Source organism: Paramisgurnus dabryanus, chromosome 19 (assembly GCF_030506205.2).
Source record: "Paramisgurnus dabryanus chromosome 19, PD_genome_1.1, whole genome shotgun sequence".
Classification (NCBI taxonomy): domain Eukaryota; kingdom Metazoa; phylum Chordata; class Actinopteri; order Cypriniformes; family Cobitidae; genus Paramisgurnus; species Paramisgurnus dabryanus.
Window position 1 is genome coordinate 21,202,687 of NC_133355.1, and position 17,395 is coordinate 21,220,081.

Sequence of the window (17,395 nt, forward strand, 5' to 3'; positions counted from 1 at the left end):
TAAACTGTATGTGAGAATATGAGAATGTGTTTTATGTGTGTGATGTTCTGATTTTTTTTTTTTCAGGGAGCTTAGGGAGAAAATCCAGCCAGAGATCATGGAGCTGATCAAACAGCAACGCCTCAATCGCTTGTGTGAGGGCACCTGCTTCAGGAAGATCAGCAGCCGCAGGAGACAGGGTACAAAACGCACACAAACTTTTAAACGTGATATTTCAAGTTGATCCTCGGTTTTTTAACCTATATATATTTTATAAAAATTTTGTCAACCACATGGCTTTTATTTCTGCGGCATTCTTCGTTTCATGCTTTTCAGCTGCAGCTCATGTTTGGCTGTGATTTTGTTGTGACGTGTGACATTTTATGTCTTGTCTGTTTAAGAAATGTCTTCTCTTAAACGAGCTAAAATGTTTCAAACGCACTTGCTCTGTCAGCATTATATTTACTGGAATCTAGTACTTTACCAGCAAGCAAAAACCGAGAGAGTGAAATGACGGCTCACTATAGACCCAATAAAGTCTGGCTATGAATAGCCCACTTCTACCTTAAATAACCTTGAATTTGGTTACATGCTGTTTTTGCAAAAATATCTTTGACATGTACAATATTGCATCATATAAGCAAAGTCAACAGGTGTTCAAGGTGTTTTTTACATCTTCTAAAGGTATACGCATTGTCTATTCTTGGGCTATGTTTATACGTTTGTACAGCCACAAAACACTGCCTACTCTCTGCCAATTGTTCTACTGTGTAATATAGAGCAAAATGTTTTAACATAGGTCATATGACTTATAGCATGAACACACAGTGTTCAGCGCAATCTTTAGGCTTTCATTGATAAAACTGAAGCGGCTGCTCTCCGCCTATTTCGTTTTGAGCATGTAAAAGTTGCGCAATCTTATTTCATCAATTGCGCGAAATATCTGAGTAAGCCCTAACATATACATGTACAAAACTCTGTGCAGCATGTTTACTAACAACACAATCAACAGACTCTGACCTAACATTAGGTGTGTGTCAATATAAACCAGTCATTTCTCCCGCCCTCGTTCAATCGAAAGCAGAGGGTCTCGCCCACATCAGCTTAATCAGGACAGAAGTGGTTGAAAGTGTCACGTGCACTTGTGATCCAATCGACCAAAACGCATTTTAAATACGTCTAAATCCCGTGTGGAAAACATGACCATCTGTTGGTTCTTATCACATGACCTGCAGTGTGCTTGCGGCATTCTAGAAAGTTGAAATGTTTTTAACTTGATGCGGTGCGGACACGCCTGGAAAAAACTAGCGCGTCGCACCGCGTGCACATTGCGACCTACATTTAAAATAACGAACTTGAACGTGCAGAAGACACGAAATGGAAATCGTACCTAATGCTACTTACACACCAAACGTGGGGCAACGCGTTACTCGCTCAAGATTATTTGCAGGATTAAACTTTGTGTCATGTGAATTTTTCGCTAGAGTTAGATATTTTCAACTGGGGCCAAGACGCATTTGAGGCGAATACCGCATGTTTTCTCAGTAAACGCACCGCGCATATCGCGTCATTCGCATTTTCCCACACGAGGACGTGTCTGATCGCGTCTTTGCATTGAATTTGTATGTAATCTACTCGCGCAAATCGTTGAACTCGCGGGGCATCGCGTTACTCGCTCTAGATAACTCATGGGATTTAACTTCGTGTCAATATTGCGAGTTGAATATTGCGTCTGTTGTAAACCCAGAGTAACTCTTTCCCGCCAGTGTTTTAAAAAAAGGTTGGCAGTCGGTGTTTAATGCCTTCAGAAAAGGTTGTTCTTTAAATATACAAACACGCAATATATCAAATGAAACAACAAGACACTCTGCTTAAAAAAAAAAAAATTATCTTACCTTATTTTATTCTTATCACATCTCAAATATGCGTAGGTTTCTTCAAAAACACAAAATGTTGAAATAATTACATTTTTGTGAATGACTTTTGATAGAGATCAGATGCAGAGCTATCCTCAAACATACAAGGGAGTTCTTACTCTTTCACGTTAGGCGTTGTTTTGTCGAGTTGTATAAGTTGCGGAAGAGCACCACCTGGTGGATAATAGTGTTATTGCAGAAAGCCGGAAATACTCGTCATTGGCAGGGAAGTGTTTTCTCTTAATTGACGAGTTAACTTGTCAATGGCGGGGAAAGAATTAAAACCAGGTATAAAAACCGCCTTAAACCATATTTAAACAAACATGGAGTTTTCTCCATTTGTATCTCAGTAAACTGAGATCTCTGTGTATCAAAGAGTGTCTTTACTTTTATCCTCGCCTAAACGCAGTCCAAAATGTATAAGTCCTGTGAATATTTTTATGTCTGCTAATATTATAGTGACAGCATGATTTAGCAAGTGTGAAAAATAGCCTTGTCCAATGCTAAGAGAGGGGCCAATTTCGAACAAATGCTGAGTTTTGGGAGTGATGAAGCTTACGGCACAGACCGGAGAGCTGAAGGATCGTGCATTGTATGGCCTATTATGACGGCTGTCCGCTGAGCTCAGAGGGAGGTTTTATCAGTTAGCCTGGATAATTTAACACTCTTTACACTTTTACAGGATTAGATCATTTTGAGACTTAGACACCTTGCCTGTCTCTTGCTATGCATCCGTCTGCCAGTCTCTTTCTCATTTTCACTCCCTCCACTATATCTTTATTCCTCCAGAAAGATCTCACTTTTATCCCTTTGTGAATTTTCACACTTTGTCTGTTTCATTTGCCGTCTTCCGTTCTTATTTGCGTGAATGAAAGTTTTTCTGCTCGCAATCATGAATTTCTTCTGACAAATGCTGGTTGCATTAAATATCACTGACATGGCACCAGCTTGTAACTTGTCTGACGTAAGAAATGTCTAATCGAACTGCACATGAGCAATGAACTTATAATATAAAATAGCACAACTGTTACCCAGTCTGTAAAAATCCAGTTTTTTTGTGTTTTAATGTTTTCTATATAAAATCATCTTACAAAATATAAAGTACATATGAAAAATAACCTTTGATATATTTGATATTGACTGATTTCAAGATTGAAATCAAACTTTGATTCTCGTAATCTCTTGGATTTACCCAAATCCTCATTTATTACTCTGTATATCATAACCAAGTAATTTAGTTTTCCGACTATAATTCATGAATCTGTATCATTCAATCTTTTCTATTTTGTTTATCCTGTAAATTATTATGAGGGATTAACACAAAATGTTGTTTTCACATAAGGTTCCCAAACAGATGAAGCAGACAAATCTCAGATATCTTAATCTGAAGATAACCCAATGTCAGAGGATTGCTTTGGTCTGCGGCCTTTACTCTCAAAAAGCTTTTAAGGAGCGCTCTATAATGGTAGCAGAAATGCACCTGTGGCTTTTCACTGTGACAGGTGTTACATTGACATTTGTATTCCCTGTTGTTCCTCCATAGCAGCGCTCTCTCCTCACGGCTTAAAAAATGAGCTGTCCGATTCCTAACCTGAAAGTACTGCAGAGGTTGCCTGAAGGAAAAACATTCAGAAAAATGTACAAATGACATTTCTTTGACCTTGATTCTCAGAAACATTTTATACATTTGTTCTGTTTTAGAGATTTGAATATACTAGTTATAATAGGCAATCACTCTCACATCACTTTGGATTACATGCATGCTTCTTGTACGTTTGACAGTATTTTTTTTTTGATCATTGATTTCAAATTAATTCAATCTTTGACATGACCTTACTCATTCAATATTAAAAATATCAAGGTTATATTCTCACTCAATGTTCTTTACATTATGTAAGATGATTTTATGTAGAAAACAAAAAATCACAAAGTCTGACTCCATAGATGTAAAACGTAGAATTGTGAAATGTAGAAATAGTTAAAATGCATTTTATTTAAAGAGCACCTATTGTCTGATTCACGTTTTTAAATTTCCTTTGGTGTGTAAAGCCCGGTGCACACTCTTGAGATTTCAGTCACGATTTAGCTGTCTGGGACAAATTTTGAAATCCTAAAAGATTCCTGAAATCCTAGGCTAAAATCTGCAGTCTTTAAAGGTGCTCTAAGCGAATTGACGCGTTTTAGACCATAAAACATTTTTTGTTACATACAGCAAACATCTCCCCACTATCTGCTTGCTGCCTGTCCGCTGATCAAACTGTAAAAAAACGCGATCTCTGTAGACAGCCCCGGCTTCACAAACGGCAATAACAACATAGTGGCCAGAAACCATAACAAAGTGTTTCAGCCAATAAACAACAAGAAGGATTTGGGGGTAGGGGTTGGGCGCGTTCATGAAAGCATGGAAGGGAGGGGGAGTTAGCTACGCTCCGTCTGTTTGAAAACAATTCAAACGTCAACAAAAACTAACGTCTCGCAGATTCGCTTAGAACGCCTTTAATCGCTAGTTTGACGTGTTCACAGACAGCCGATTCATGACCGTTGCGATCAAAATTATCCTCCGACCAAATTCTGCCAGTGTCAAAAATTTTGAGAGACAATCCTGTTGTGTGACATCTCCCTATGACAACCGGCAGATCAAGAACCAATAGAAGCATAGAACCCGATGACGCAATTAGTGTGACAAAAACAAAGCAAAAAAAACAGGTGGACATACGCGCTGGAAATAAAAATGCCAGGTACTCGTCTCCTACGTTTTTTTTCTTCTTTTTATGCTGGAGACAAGTCATGATTAAAATGAACGCTACATGTTGTTTCGGTTTGCTAGCCTTCACTTTAGCGTGTGTTCGCCCGGCCGTCACCGATCGATGACGTAAAACTACGGATGCGTTTGTTTGCATGCGTCCGATTTTAAACGTCTTTAAACTCGTACAGTCTGACATTGATGGAAATTGAGATCATACTGTGTAACATGGACTTCACTCTGATCTTGATCGCACAGTGTGGCAAGAAAAAATCCTGTAGAACTATTTAAAATCGCACAGTGTATACCGGGCTTAAAGTGTGTATTAACATGTTAACGATATGCAAAAGGTACAAACCCCAAAGTAAACGATGACGCGAGTTATCGTCTCCAACGTAAATCTCTTTTCTTGGACTACAACAAACACACAGATTGTAAGCAACAGTTGACTTCCTGGGATTGGTGATGAAGACAAGACCGACATTATCATAATTTCTCGGCCTGTAAGTTAACTCCTGTCAGCATTGCATTGTGATCTAATCTTTCAAACATGGTAAGGAGCGTCACATTTTCAGCTGATGTCAGAGGTATTCAGACCAATCACAATGTACAGATTAGCTGGCCAATCAGAGACACATCGCTTTTCAAATCCGTGTTTTTTAGGAAGAGAGTGAAATCTGGAGTTACAAAAATGTACGGTATGTGTAAAATAATGTGTTTTTTCAGCATAAACCACGCAAATACACTGAATTATACCAAATACACAAAATAACCTTGTTTTAGCATTGAAATGGGTGCTCTTTAAAGTTGACTAAATCTAAATTGTACCAACAAGCAAATGGCATTTTTTACACACATCGAGTGTTACTCTATTTGTGCTTACTGGTTATAAAGATACACATCATTCACATTCATCAGGCTTCATCAAAATAACTTCCCCACCTATATCACTGTCTCTCTCGACCATAGTGTCTGTCATCTGCTAGCGATGAAACTCAGCAAATCGATAATGAAAGCCCTCTTTTTCATCACGCGCATGGCACCGTATGCGTTTTAAATCATTCTGCACATATCTGTTCTGACATCTCAGAATGGGCTCACAGATGGTTGTTGGCTGCAATATCCGCTAGTTGTTCATCGCACATTCATAGTGGTGGATAAACACCCTATTGAGCTGACGGTATAGAAAGCGAGCAATGTTCGAGCTGTTTACGGCACACTTCTTATCCCTTAGGGTCTGCTTATGAGCAGGATAAGTGCTGAACGCTCTTACGTTCCACAATGTTGCCATTTTGCCAAACTGCTATACCTAACAATTACCATCTGGATTTAATCATCAGGTTCGAGTGCCATCCATAAGCATGTACGCTGTATACAAGCAGCGATAACTTCTGCTATCTTCATATAGAAAAAGAGGTTTTTAACCCAGTTTTACGCTTTTTTTACAGATAAGTTCTGGTACTGTCGATTGTCTCCGAATCATAAAGTCCTGCACTATGGTGATCTGGAGGAGAGCCCTCAGGGAGAAGTACCACACGATTCCCTGCAGGACAAACGTGAGTACCAGCTTCGCTTTTTTAAAAGACGGATTTAATATAGCCACGCCCACACTCATTAATCATCCTTTGTTCGCTCTGCCAGTTCCTGTGGCCGATATCAAAGCTGTTGTCACTGGTAAAGACTGTCCGCACATGAAGGAAAAGGGAGCTCTGAAGCAGAACAAGGTGAGTCCTTTCGTGCGTGCTTGGTGAAGGAGAGCAAAAAATGCTCTTGAATATCAAAAGATCAAATTTTCCTTTGATGCGTCGGTGGGCGGCTTGGTGACAAAGGATGCATTAGTTATGCCTCGCAGGTCTGTGAGTAATGATACATCAGCTCACTTCAGTTTCAAAGTCACTCTTTCTTCTACCAACAGAACAAAGACAATGTCAGATTCATGCGACAACTGTAAAAAATGACTCCCTGTTGACAAAATTGATTAAACTTTAGGACGGGATATCGAGCCGGTGGAACTTTCGAACAGAGCCGCGTTCCCCTTGGTCCGGACGTTTAGATAACTCTGACACCGAAAGTAATGTGCATCGCTATTACTGATGCTTTTAAGGACACATTTTTATTACTTCAGGTGGCAGTGTGAGGAATCTGACTTGGGAAATCATGAGCACTTTTCTCATTGTTTAGAATCGCATCTCTAGGGATGGAAAGTCCTTAAGACACTTTGGGGGCAGGTTGTGAGGGATCAACAGTGATTTAGTCTGCGATTACTTTGATGAAGGTCTCATCTAATGATTCCTTGGATGGTTGAATGGTTGGAGTTTCAACATGATTTGTAGATTAGTGCAGCCAAACCACATTTTTATAAATGATGCAAATACTAATTCAATTCAGACTGAAAATAACTGCTTGTGGTAGACTAAATATTTTTAACTAAAGATTCTTTCCAGTTTTGCTGTTTATCATCATTTCTACATGTATTGTGGCCATTCCGGTACAGTGTCTGTTGAATTGTAACAAAAGCAAACCTCAGGAGTGACAATAAAGTCACCCAACAGCAACACTGTAAAAAAGTTAAAGTTTACTTCAATTGGTAACGCCTAAAAATGTTTTGCACTTTAAGTCAACAATTTACGTTCAAAATGTTTACATATTTTAGGTGTTACCAATTGAATTGATTACATTTTTTTTGACCAATTGAAGTAAGACTGTGAGGATGCCAAGACACATAAAAATATGATTAAAAATTAGAGTAATTTCATCCAAAAATTTTATTGTTCCTAAAATACGTGCAGGGGCGATAGTTTCAGGTGAGCACGCGATAGTTTTTACGTGAGCATGCGAAACTAAACTTAAAAAAAAATTCTGCACATTAAACTATAGATTTTTTTTACTCCAATGTCACCTTAGGGGCGCTGTAGTTTTCAGTATATCACAGGTCAAAACTTAAAATAATTGACTTGCATAACCAAGTTGTTTTAACCTTATGCTGCATTTTTTAAAGTGTAGTGTCTTGTTTAAAAAAAAAGATCAAGTATTCCACATCTGAAAACTGAATTTTTTGTTAAAGGAACAGTATGTAGGATTGTGGCCAAAACTGGTATTGCAATCACAAGACTTGTGGCTAAAACTGGTACTGCAATTACACAACTGGTGGCCAATGCACAAAATGACAACATAAACATTAGTTGAGGGCTGCAACTCCACTTTTAAAATGACAATATCCTGGCCAGACCACTGTTGTCAGTGATATAAGTATTTGAAATGAAAATGATTTCTTAATGTCTAGTGATATATCAGGGCCATTTTATGATTCATTGATATACATTTCTTACATACTGTTCCTTTAAGTTTGCCTGGTTTGAGTTTTTTTTCTATAAATTAATGCAAATAAAATGGCATAAATGTTGTCAGTAGTTGACAGAATCAAACAAAAATTTTAATTTTACTTAAAGGCGGGGTGCATGATCTCTGAAAGCCAATGTTGACATTTGAAATCACCTAAACAAACACGCCCCTACCCCAATAGAACCTGGACCTTCTTTTGATAAACCCGCCACACACAGCCCAGGCAACGATGCCGGTTAGTCGACACATCCCTGGCTGCTGATTGGCTACAAGTGTGTTTTGGTACTCGGCCTGACTCCCTTTTCCAAAGCGTTTTTCAAAAATCATGCACCCCGCCTTTAAACGCATACCTATAAATAGTAAATTAAAATAATCTTAAAGTGGTCTCTTCATTTTTTTCTTCGGCTGTATATACAGAATGCCTATATGTGCAATTACTAGCTCCAGAGCTGCCTGTCACAATAGTTAAGATGCTTACATAGCCTTGCACACAATTTCCTCTTTCCTGAGAAAGTTTGTAATACATCAACGTATGAGGCCATGGATAGCCAACTGAGACAGCTTGGTTTGTAGTAGTAGTTATGCTAATATTAGTTTTGGAACTTTATACTTAGCAGCATCTGTGGGCGAAATGCCTTGGGACTGTGGATTGTAGACAGGCCTGGGTATCAAAGGTGTGTTAGTGACATCTGGTTATTGACCATATGCTAGAAAAAGCTGTGCCCAGTTACACAAGAAGTAGTCATTATTTTGGAACTTGCATTGGTTAGAACCGAATGCACTAAATTGGATACTTCCCCAAAAACATCTCCATGTATTTTCCGTTTAGAGTCGAGTCTTTGAAATAATTGAAGGATCTTGTTACAGTAAAGTATGTATGCACTTTGCATTTAGATCATCTCACCGCTGTCTCTCGGTGCCCAGCAGGAGAGACCAATATACATACATACACACACACGCACACACACATACACCAGATTGGACCATCTGCTGTCGTAATATGTTCGGAGAAGATCTCCAAAAGTCACGCAGTAGGAGGCACACAAACACAGCCGCCCCATTAGCATTTGACAGACGGTGTCAATTCTCTCTCCTTTAGGAGGTCCTGGAGCTGGCTTTCTCTGTCCTCTACGAGTCTGATGAGTATCTAAACTTCATTGCCCCTGACAAGCATGAGGTGAGCCACTGCCAAATGAATAGTCTCGATAGTGCGATTGAAACTTTTTGTGGTTTAATGCCATGTCGTCTGGCTGTGTTTCAGTACTGCGTGTGGACAGATGGGCTGAACGCACTGCTGGGGAAAGAGATGACCAGTGAGTTCACTCGCTCGGACCTGGACACTCTCCTCAACATGGAGATGAAGCTCCGCCTCCTAGACCTGGAGAACATCCAGATCCCTGAAGTTCCTCCCCCTATACCCAAAGAGCCAAGCAATTATGACTTTGTGTATGACTGTAACTAATCCGCTTCACTGGACGGACTTTTTTCTTAAATGCATACTGGAAGACAAACAAGAACCGCTTAGGAAAAAGGACAACTTTTACTTGGCTCACTAACGCGCATCACCGCAACGGATTTCCTGAACTTAATGGACTTGGCTTGCAAGGCCTCTATGAACCATCTGGTCTGGTTGAAGAACCACGGCACACAAACTGGTCCTCAGGTCTTAAACCAACGTAGTCCTGTCACAGTCATTTCTTCAAACTGGGTTGCATTATAACATCTCACTTGCTCTGGCTTAAATTGCTGTATGTTAAAAAGAAACGTGTCATTTCATTCCAGGCTGTTCGGCATGTGATGCTCCCTGTTGAGAGTCTAGGGAAGCGGTAGCCAATCCTGCTGCCAGCGATCTACCATCCTGCAGAGTTCATTACAGTATGAATGGTTGTACACTTGCCTATCAATTTCGAGTGAATTGCGTTTTCTGCAGGAAGGTACATCGCCCGGAGCAAAGTTGGACATCGCTAGCACTCCAACAAGAGGCAGCTTACTAACATCAAGAAGAAGATAAACCTAATGTTAGCGTAGTCCAAGTTTGTTCTCGACGATTTCTCCCAAGTATCCCATTCATGTCTCATATACTGTAGACTGTTAAATAGGCAGCTTCATTCAGGAGGTTGCCTTTTTATGTCTTAAACCTGCTTTGTGCACACATCCGATTATCCGACTATAACGCAGGCGTGTAGATACAGCTCTTTCCCTGACTCCTGGCAGACTGCTGTAACATTCCAAAGCAATATTTAGCTTCTGTTTTTGTAAGCTGGTATAGTATCAACTTTTGTGATATTTGTGATTGCTGCCAAGTAGTCAGTATTATACATTTTGTGGAATTTTATTTTTCCGGGCCTTTAAATTCATTTGAATTTTCATTAATTTAATTTAAGACTGGGTATTGTTGTTATTATTATAATTGACTTATTTTTCCCCTCAGATGTTTGTTATAGGTTTAAGAACGCAACATCCTGCTGTTTACATTAAAGATTGATTCCTCAACACTGTTCTCAGTTTCAATCTGTCCCCTTACAATTAGAGTTCATTGTTTACATTTAATGCATTTAGTATGTTTTTTGTTAAAGCGACTTAATGGTGCATTTAAAGGCACACTCCACTTCTTTGGAAAATATGCTCATTTTTCAGCTCCCCTATAACCATTTGATTTTTACCGTTTTGGAATCCATTCAGCCGATCTCTGGGTCAGGCGGTACCACTTTTAGCATAGCTTAGCACAATCCATCGAATCTGATTAGACCATTAGCATTGCGCTAAAAAATAACCAAAGAGTTTCAATATTTATCTTATTTAAAACTTAACTCTTCTGTAGTTACATCGTGTACTAAAACCGACAGAAAATTGCAATTTTCTAGGCAGATGGCTAGGAACTATACTCTCATTCTGGCGTAATAATCAAGGACTTGCTGTCGTACCATGGCTGCAGCAGGCGCAATAATATTATGAAGCAGCCGAAAATAGTCCCCTTGGTAACTTTCAATAGCAAGGCACTATTTTCGGGCCCTGCGTAATATCATTGCACCTCTTGCAGCCTGCGGTCTTAGTACACGATGTAACTACAGAAGAGTCAAGTTTTAAATAGGAAAAATATCCAAACTCTTTGGTTATTTTTATAACGCGATGCTAATGGTCTAATCAGATTCAATGGATTATGCTAGCTATGCTAAAAGTGATACCGCCAGAACCGGAGATCAGCTGAATGGATTCCAAAACTGTAAAAATCAAATGTTTAACATCTTTGGGGAGCTGGAAAATGAGCATATTTTCCAAAAAAAGTGCAGTGTCTTTTTAAGGTATACATTTTATGTGTGCTTCCTGCATCAAACCCACAACCTTTTGTGCTACTAACACAGTGCATATGAACAACACTGTATATTAATTATTAACTAATTTTGATACTTCCTGTATAAATGATGTGGTGGGAATCTTTATGAGATAAAAGAAATGGTCATTTTTGTTTGAAATACAGTACATACTTGAGTATTTAAGGCATTGGTTTAGTAACCGCAAACAGAGTCACTGACCATTGCTGTCTCAAACAATTGAGATGAGGACAAGAAAAGCATCTCTTCAGTGATTTTCACAGCCGTGTGGTAATATCGGATCCAAACTGTTAGTAAACAGCTTGTCTGTATTGTTCTCCAGTTTATTATCTTTCCCTTTTTACTGCCTCAGTCTGGCACTTGTGGCCTCAACAGACGGTTGTTATTGCATCCAATGCCAGTAGCATGAATTTGATTTATTTTCTTGGTTGGAAGTATATATAATAAGGGGTCATTACACTATTGTTTTCTCCTTTGCAATTTTCACCTAATTTTTTCTTGCACCATTGTTGAAATGGCCCCATTTACAGTTATAGTGCACTGTTTAAAGGGACAGCAATTGTAGTGGTGTCCGAAACCATAGTGGACATTATCGAGTGCACTCATTCAATCCCATGATGCTCTGCCAAAACAAGTGTACAGGTAATGTACCCTTACAACTAGATATTAAAAGCCATTTATGTTGAGGCTTCTCATTTTTTCATAAATTCAACAAAAATTGGTTGCTTGCTAACTCCACCAGCAAGATCAAAACATATTCAATTTACTGGATATTTCAAAAAGTGTTACATTAATTATAATTATGTAGTTTTTATAGAAGGTTCTTGAGAAATGGTGCTTATATCATTAAACAGTCACAATACTAAAAACAACTTAATGCTCTTAAAAATAGGTCTCATTGTCTTTATGCAAAATCATTTCTTTGTTTTTCAGATGAAATATGACACAGGCAGTTTTTGTAACCTTTTATTTGGTTGGGGGGGGGGTTTCTTCAAAAAGCAGTTTTATTTTGTAATGCCTTTTATTTGATTCACACAGATTGTGGCATACATCCCCCAAAAAGATGTCATGATATGCCAAAAATTCTTTATTTTCATCAATTTATTTAGCAGATAAAAGTCAATAGAATATTGGGGGCAGATTCAATAGTTATTATATTTTATATATTAATAAATTTAGGACAAAAATGCATATTAGTCTGGGACTAGGATAAGCCCTGTCCAGGAAACTGGGCCTAGTCCTAGATTAATGTAAAACCTGGGGGAAAAAATCTGAGAAACAGGGAAACTGCCCCATAAAGTGTATACTGTAAAAAATATTTGCTGCCTTAAATGGTCATTCTTGTGTCATATAGGGGGGATTATTCTGAAGTATTTGCAGTTGGTTTGACATGCTATTGGAGTTTAATGGACTTAAAGGGATAAAATAATCTATATCAAATGTTACTTATGGAAAATGCCTCAAATAGCTCATGTGTTATATGAGGGGGGATTGTTCTGCATAATTTGCATTTGGTTTGACATTTAGAGAATTACATGTATTTAAAATGTAAAAATTAAATTACTAACAAAGGTATAAAATGAATATTTCTCTAATAGACTCTTGTGCTATGAAGGGGGCATTTTTGGAACATTTATGTGTTGGTACGATGTCATAAAATCATTTGGTTTAACTGTTTAATTGATAAGTTTAATATTATTATAGTAATATTATATTTTTTTCTTTGATTTTAAGCCTTGTGCTGTAAAGAGGACCTTTTTTTATGTACATTTATGCTAGTTTGGGCTCAAAACGTGAAATGGAGAGAGAGTTTGCATTTGAATATCAAAAAAATATCAAACATAAAACCAACTTTACCACTGCCAATAATCAAATCAACTCCACCTGCAGGCAGAACTGCAAACTGCGCATGAGCAGTGACTACATTTACAAATACACTTTTAAGTATAGATAAGTGAATCTGAGTTTAATCAGACTGTAGACACGACAAAGTACTGAAAATTACAATATTGTGTTTCGACGGCATAGCATTTTTAAGGCGTCAAGCTACATCTTAAAAGTGGTTTAACTGGAAGACATACAGTTACACACCACAAACAAACAGTTACTAAACTGCAAGCATTTAAAAAACTAATGAATACATCTTTTCTTTCAAAATTAAAGCAAACATCAAAAACGATGAAATGTAAATGCAATGGATATAAACATTCATCGCAACACCATCAAAACGTCAAATCGGTAGTCTATGTTAAAAGTGATTTATGAAGCCAATTTGTTACTTGATTGTAAATTTAAATTTAAGTCGGAAAAATATTATTTTATAAAACGCCTATTGCATACACACTCTATAAACTGTTAGAAAAACACAAAAGGAAACTGGCCAGTACGGGGATCGAACCCGCGACCTTGGCGTTATTAGCACCACGCTCTAACCAACTGAGCTAACCGGCCACGTGTGCGTGTGAAAACCCAATGTCTTCATGACGTCAAGCTCTAACGTCGGTAAGTCATTCAGTTTCGATTGGAGATGAAATTCGCGTGAAATTAACACAATAATCATATATATAAAAACGTCTGTGAACAAGCCAAGGGCATCTACCGGACAGGCATTAGCTTAAGCCAGGACTATAGGCCATTAGGAAATATAAAAAAACATTACTTGTGAGGCAAAACATAGGGTACTGATGTATTTTAAGATATGTCAGTGCAAGTTGTTTTCAGTTGGGACACCTCTTACATTTATTTTAGTCTAGGACTAGTCTAATCCCTGCCCAGGAAAGCCCCATTGAGTTTCTTAAAATCTACGAAAGCCTTTTTTGGTCATGGCATTTTTTATCTGTATCCCTCACAGTCATTACTGGGCTTCAGTGGTCTTCTCTAGGTCATTCATCCGCTGAAATTCGACCCAATGGCCCACAACCCTTCTCAGATGAACAGCTCAAGGAAAGATGAAGAATAATCTGTGTGGGAAAAAGAAAAATCCAAAAGACATCTTAAGGTCTCCCTGGACTTCTAGTGGGCAGAAATAATTGACTTTCACAATTTTGTGGCTGGTTCACAAGGGCCATACGCTCCTTCTGTAGGGTTCCTGTTTTGTGATAAATACTTAGTTTGAGTCTCAAAACCAGTGGCCAGTTGCATAGCTACTAAGTTAAAGTGCACCTATTTCATTGCTAAAAAAACAACATTATTTTGTGTATTTGGTCTAATACAATGTGTTTTGCATGGTTTATGGTTAAAAAAAAAACATTTTCAACATAGGCCAGATTTCACTCTCTTCCTGAAATGCACAGATTTAAAAAGCTCTGTGTCCCTGATTGGCCAGCTAATCTGTACGTTGTGATTGGCCTGAATACCTCTGACGTCAGCCGGAAATGTGACGCTCCTTACCATGTTTGAAACGGGTGTGCCTCATAAGTCTTGAAAAGTGAAGCCTCTGGCTCTTTGATCGCCCCCTGGTGGCTGGCTGCAGTACAAGTCATAACCCCGCCCTCTCCATACAAACACTTCCAATAAAAGTTTCCGAAAGATGGTTTTAGTCATTTTAAATAGTTGTTATCACACTGATACATGTTGAAGTGCTCATTTTTGTGATAACTTTCATTTTAGCCAGTTATTTGATGCGTGGTTGAATTGGTCGCGCGAGCGTTTGGGCGGAAGTTTGATACCGCGACTCCGCCTCTGGCTCCACGGACGATTCCTTCTGCGCATGCCCTGGCTCCAAACTGATGTTTTTACGTAACATGGCGGCGACCATGGTCGGACATTTTTGGCTTCAATTCATTACAATGGAGGGAGGCGACGTCGCGTCGTCCATCTTTTTTTACAGTCTATGGTTTGAAATATTTGGTCACAATGCAATGCTAACAGGAGTTAACTTACAGGCTGTGAGTCCAAGCGGGAGGAATTATGATAATGTCGGTCTTGTCTACATCACCAATCCTAGGAAGTAAACTGTTGCCTACAATCTGTGTGTTTGTTGTAGTCCAAGAAAAGAGATTTACGTTGGAAACGATGACTCGCGTCATCGTTTACTTTGGGGTTTGTACCTTTTGCATTTCATTAACATGTACTAATACACACTTACACACCAAAGGAAATGTAAAAACGTGAATCGGACAAGAGGTGCCTTAAAAAATTTTGTAAGACTAGTCTAAGCAGTTTATGCTACCTGCCACAGGATTCATATTATTAATACTGATTTATATACTGCTACTGCGCTGTGTGCAACAAAAATAGACTCAATTGAGTGCAGTTTTCCATCTTGGACAAGGCCACATTCACATTCATGATGTCACCTGTTTTCAGTCTGTTGTGGCTGAGATAGTTGAATGTGCATGGGCTCTTGTGGACCAACAAAACAACACTATACAGTACCAACAGCAGGGGACAAAACAAAAGCTTGCTATATTTAACTCAGCAGAAACTGCAGCATCAGGGTGTATATGTATTAGCTGTGGCATGCCTTGCAGTCACTCTGAATTCAGCTCATAGATCTGTGAGAAAGAAAGTTCAGCTACAGGAGGTCAAAACTGTGGATGTGCTGAGAAAGTTAATGAGAAGCGAAGGTGTAGAGACAGCTGTAGCTTCAGGGCATGTCCAAGGGGACTGGAGACTGTGAGAAATGTGAGGTTTGAGAAAATCAATTTAAGAGAACTCAGATCCTGGAGGGTTCACAGGTGTCCATTACACACAGAATAAACCAGAAGCCTCCAAGGCTTATAAAATAGAGTATCATTCTCTCATACCAAAAAAGGTAAGTGGCTCTGTGAATACAGATTCAGTAGATTCATGTGGGACATTAGGCTTTAAACACTTGGAGTATACTGCCACCTATTGGTCACAGCCTGGATGGGATGCTACGCTAGAAAAAAACCATGAAAAAGGTAGTCAGTCACATAAAGGCAGGGTGCGTGATCTCTGAACGCCAATGTTGACATTTGAAATGACCTAAACAAACACGCCCCTACCCCAATAGAATCTGGACCTTGTGTTGATAGACCCGCCCCACACATACGCAACCCAAGCAATGATGTTGGTTAGTAGACACACCCCTTACTGCTGATTGGCTACAAGTGTGTTTTGGTACTCTGCCTGACTCCCTTTTCCAATGTTTATAAAAAAATCATACACCATGCCTTTAAGCTTTTACATCTGAGCTCTTAAAACAGTGGTGTGAAAAGTGTCAACCCCCTTCCTGATTTTTTGCATGTTTGTCACACTTATTAAGAAGGGAAAACTAAATCCAAATATACATGGCCTTATGTGGTAAACACAAAGCGAACTTGGGTTCTGCAGCAGGACAATGATCCAAAACACACCAGCAAGTCCACCTCTGAATGGCTGAAGTAAAACAAAATGAAGACTTTGAAGCGGCCTAGTCAAAGTCCTGACCTCAATCCTATTGAGAAGCTGTGGTATGACCTTAAAAAAGTCAGTTCATGCTTGAAAACCCTCCAGTGTGGTTGATATACAACAACTGTGCAAAGATAAGCAGGCCCAAATTCCTTCACAGCGCTGTAACGGACTCATTGCAAGTTATCGCAAGAATTCAATTGCAGTTGTTGCTGCTGAGGGTGGCCCAAACAGTTATTAGGTTAAGGGGGCAAGCACTTTTTCACACAAGGCCATGTGTGTTTGGATTTTGTTTTCCCTTCATAATAAAAACCTTCATTTAAAAACTGCATGTAGTATTTACTTGTGTTATCTTGGATTAATATTTACATTTGTTTCATGATCTGAAACATTAAAGTGTGAAAAACATGCAAAAAAATATAAAAAAAAATCAGGAAGGGGCAACACTTTTTCACACTACTGTAAATAATTCTGTACATATTTTAGAGTATAACCCTTTCATTTATAAAAAACAACATTATTTTGTGTATTTGATACAATACAATGTGTTCACATGGTTTATGGTTCAAAAAACACGTTATTTTCCACATACCGTACATTTTTGTAGCTCCAGATTTCACTGTCTTCCTGAAACGCATGGATTTTGTACAAAACTCATTGATCTGAAAAGCGCGGTGTCCCTGTTTGGCCAGCTAATCTGTACGTTGTGACTGGCCTGAATATCTCTG

At 38.7% G+C, this 17,395-nt stretch overlaps 1 protein-coding gene and 1 non-coding gene across 7 annotated transcripts in view; one reads left to right on the plus strand and one right to left on the minus strand.

The window, feature by feature from the left end:
- Positions 1 to 10,473, plus strand: part of elmo1 (engulfment and cell motility 1 (ced-12 homolog, C. elegans)) — a 108,912-nt gene extending 98,439 nt beyond the window's left edge. For all 6 annotated transcript variants that reach the window (XM_065292581.1, XM_065292611.1, XM_065292601.1 and 3 more), the window contains 5 exons: positions 67 to 179; positions 6,087 to 6,194; positions 6,280 to 6,362; positions 9,080 to 9,157; positions 9,242 to 10,473. In XM_065292581.1, the coding sequence (XP_065148653.1) occupies positions 67 to 179; positions 6,087 to 6,194; positions 6,280 to 6,362; positions 9,080 to 9,157; positions 9,242 to 9,442 (583 nt within the window). In that variant the 3' untranslated portion in view covers positions 9,443 to 10,473. The remainder of the gene's footprint in view (positions 1 to 66; positions 180 to 6,086; positions 6,195 to 6,279; positions 6,363 to 9,079; positions 9,158 to 9,241) is intronic.
- A 3,216-nt stretch (positions 10,474 to 13,689) lies between these two features.
- On the minus strand, positions 13,690 to 13,763 carry trnai-aau (transfer RNA isoleucine (anticodon AAU)). Its single transcript has one exon. It is a non-coding gene; the product is annotated as a tRNA-Ile (tRNA).
- Between the last annotated feature and the right edge of the window lie 3,632 nt (positions 13,764 to 17,395).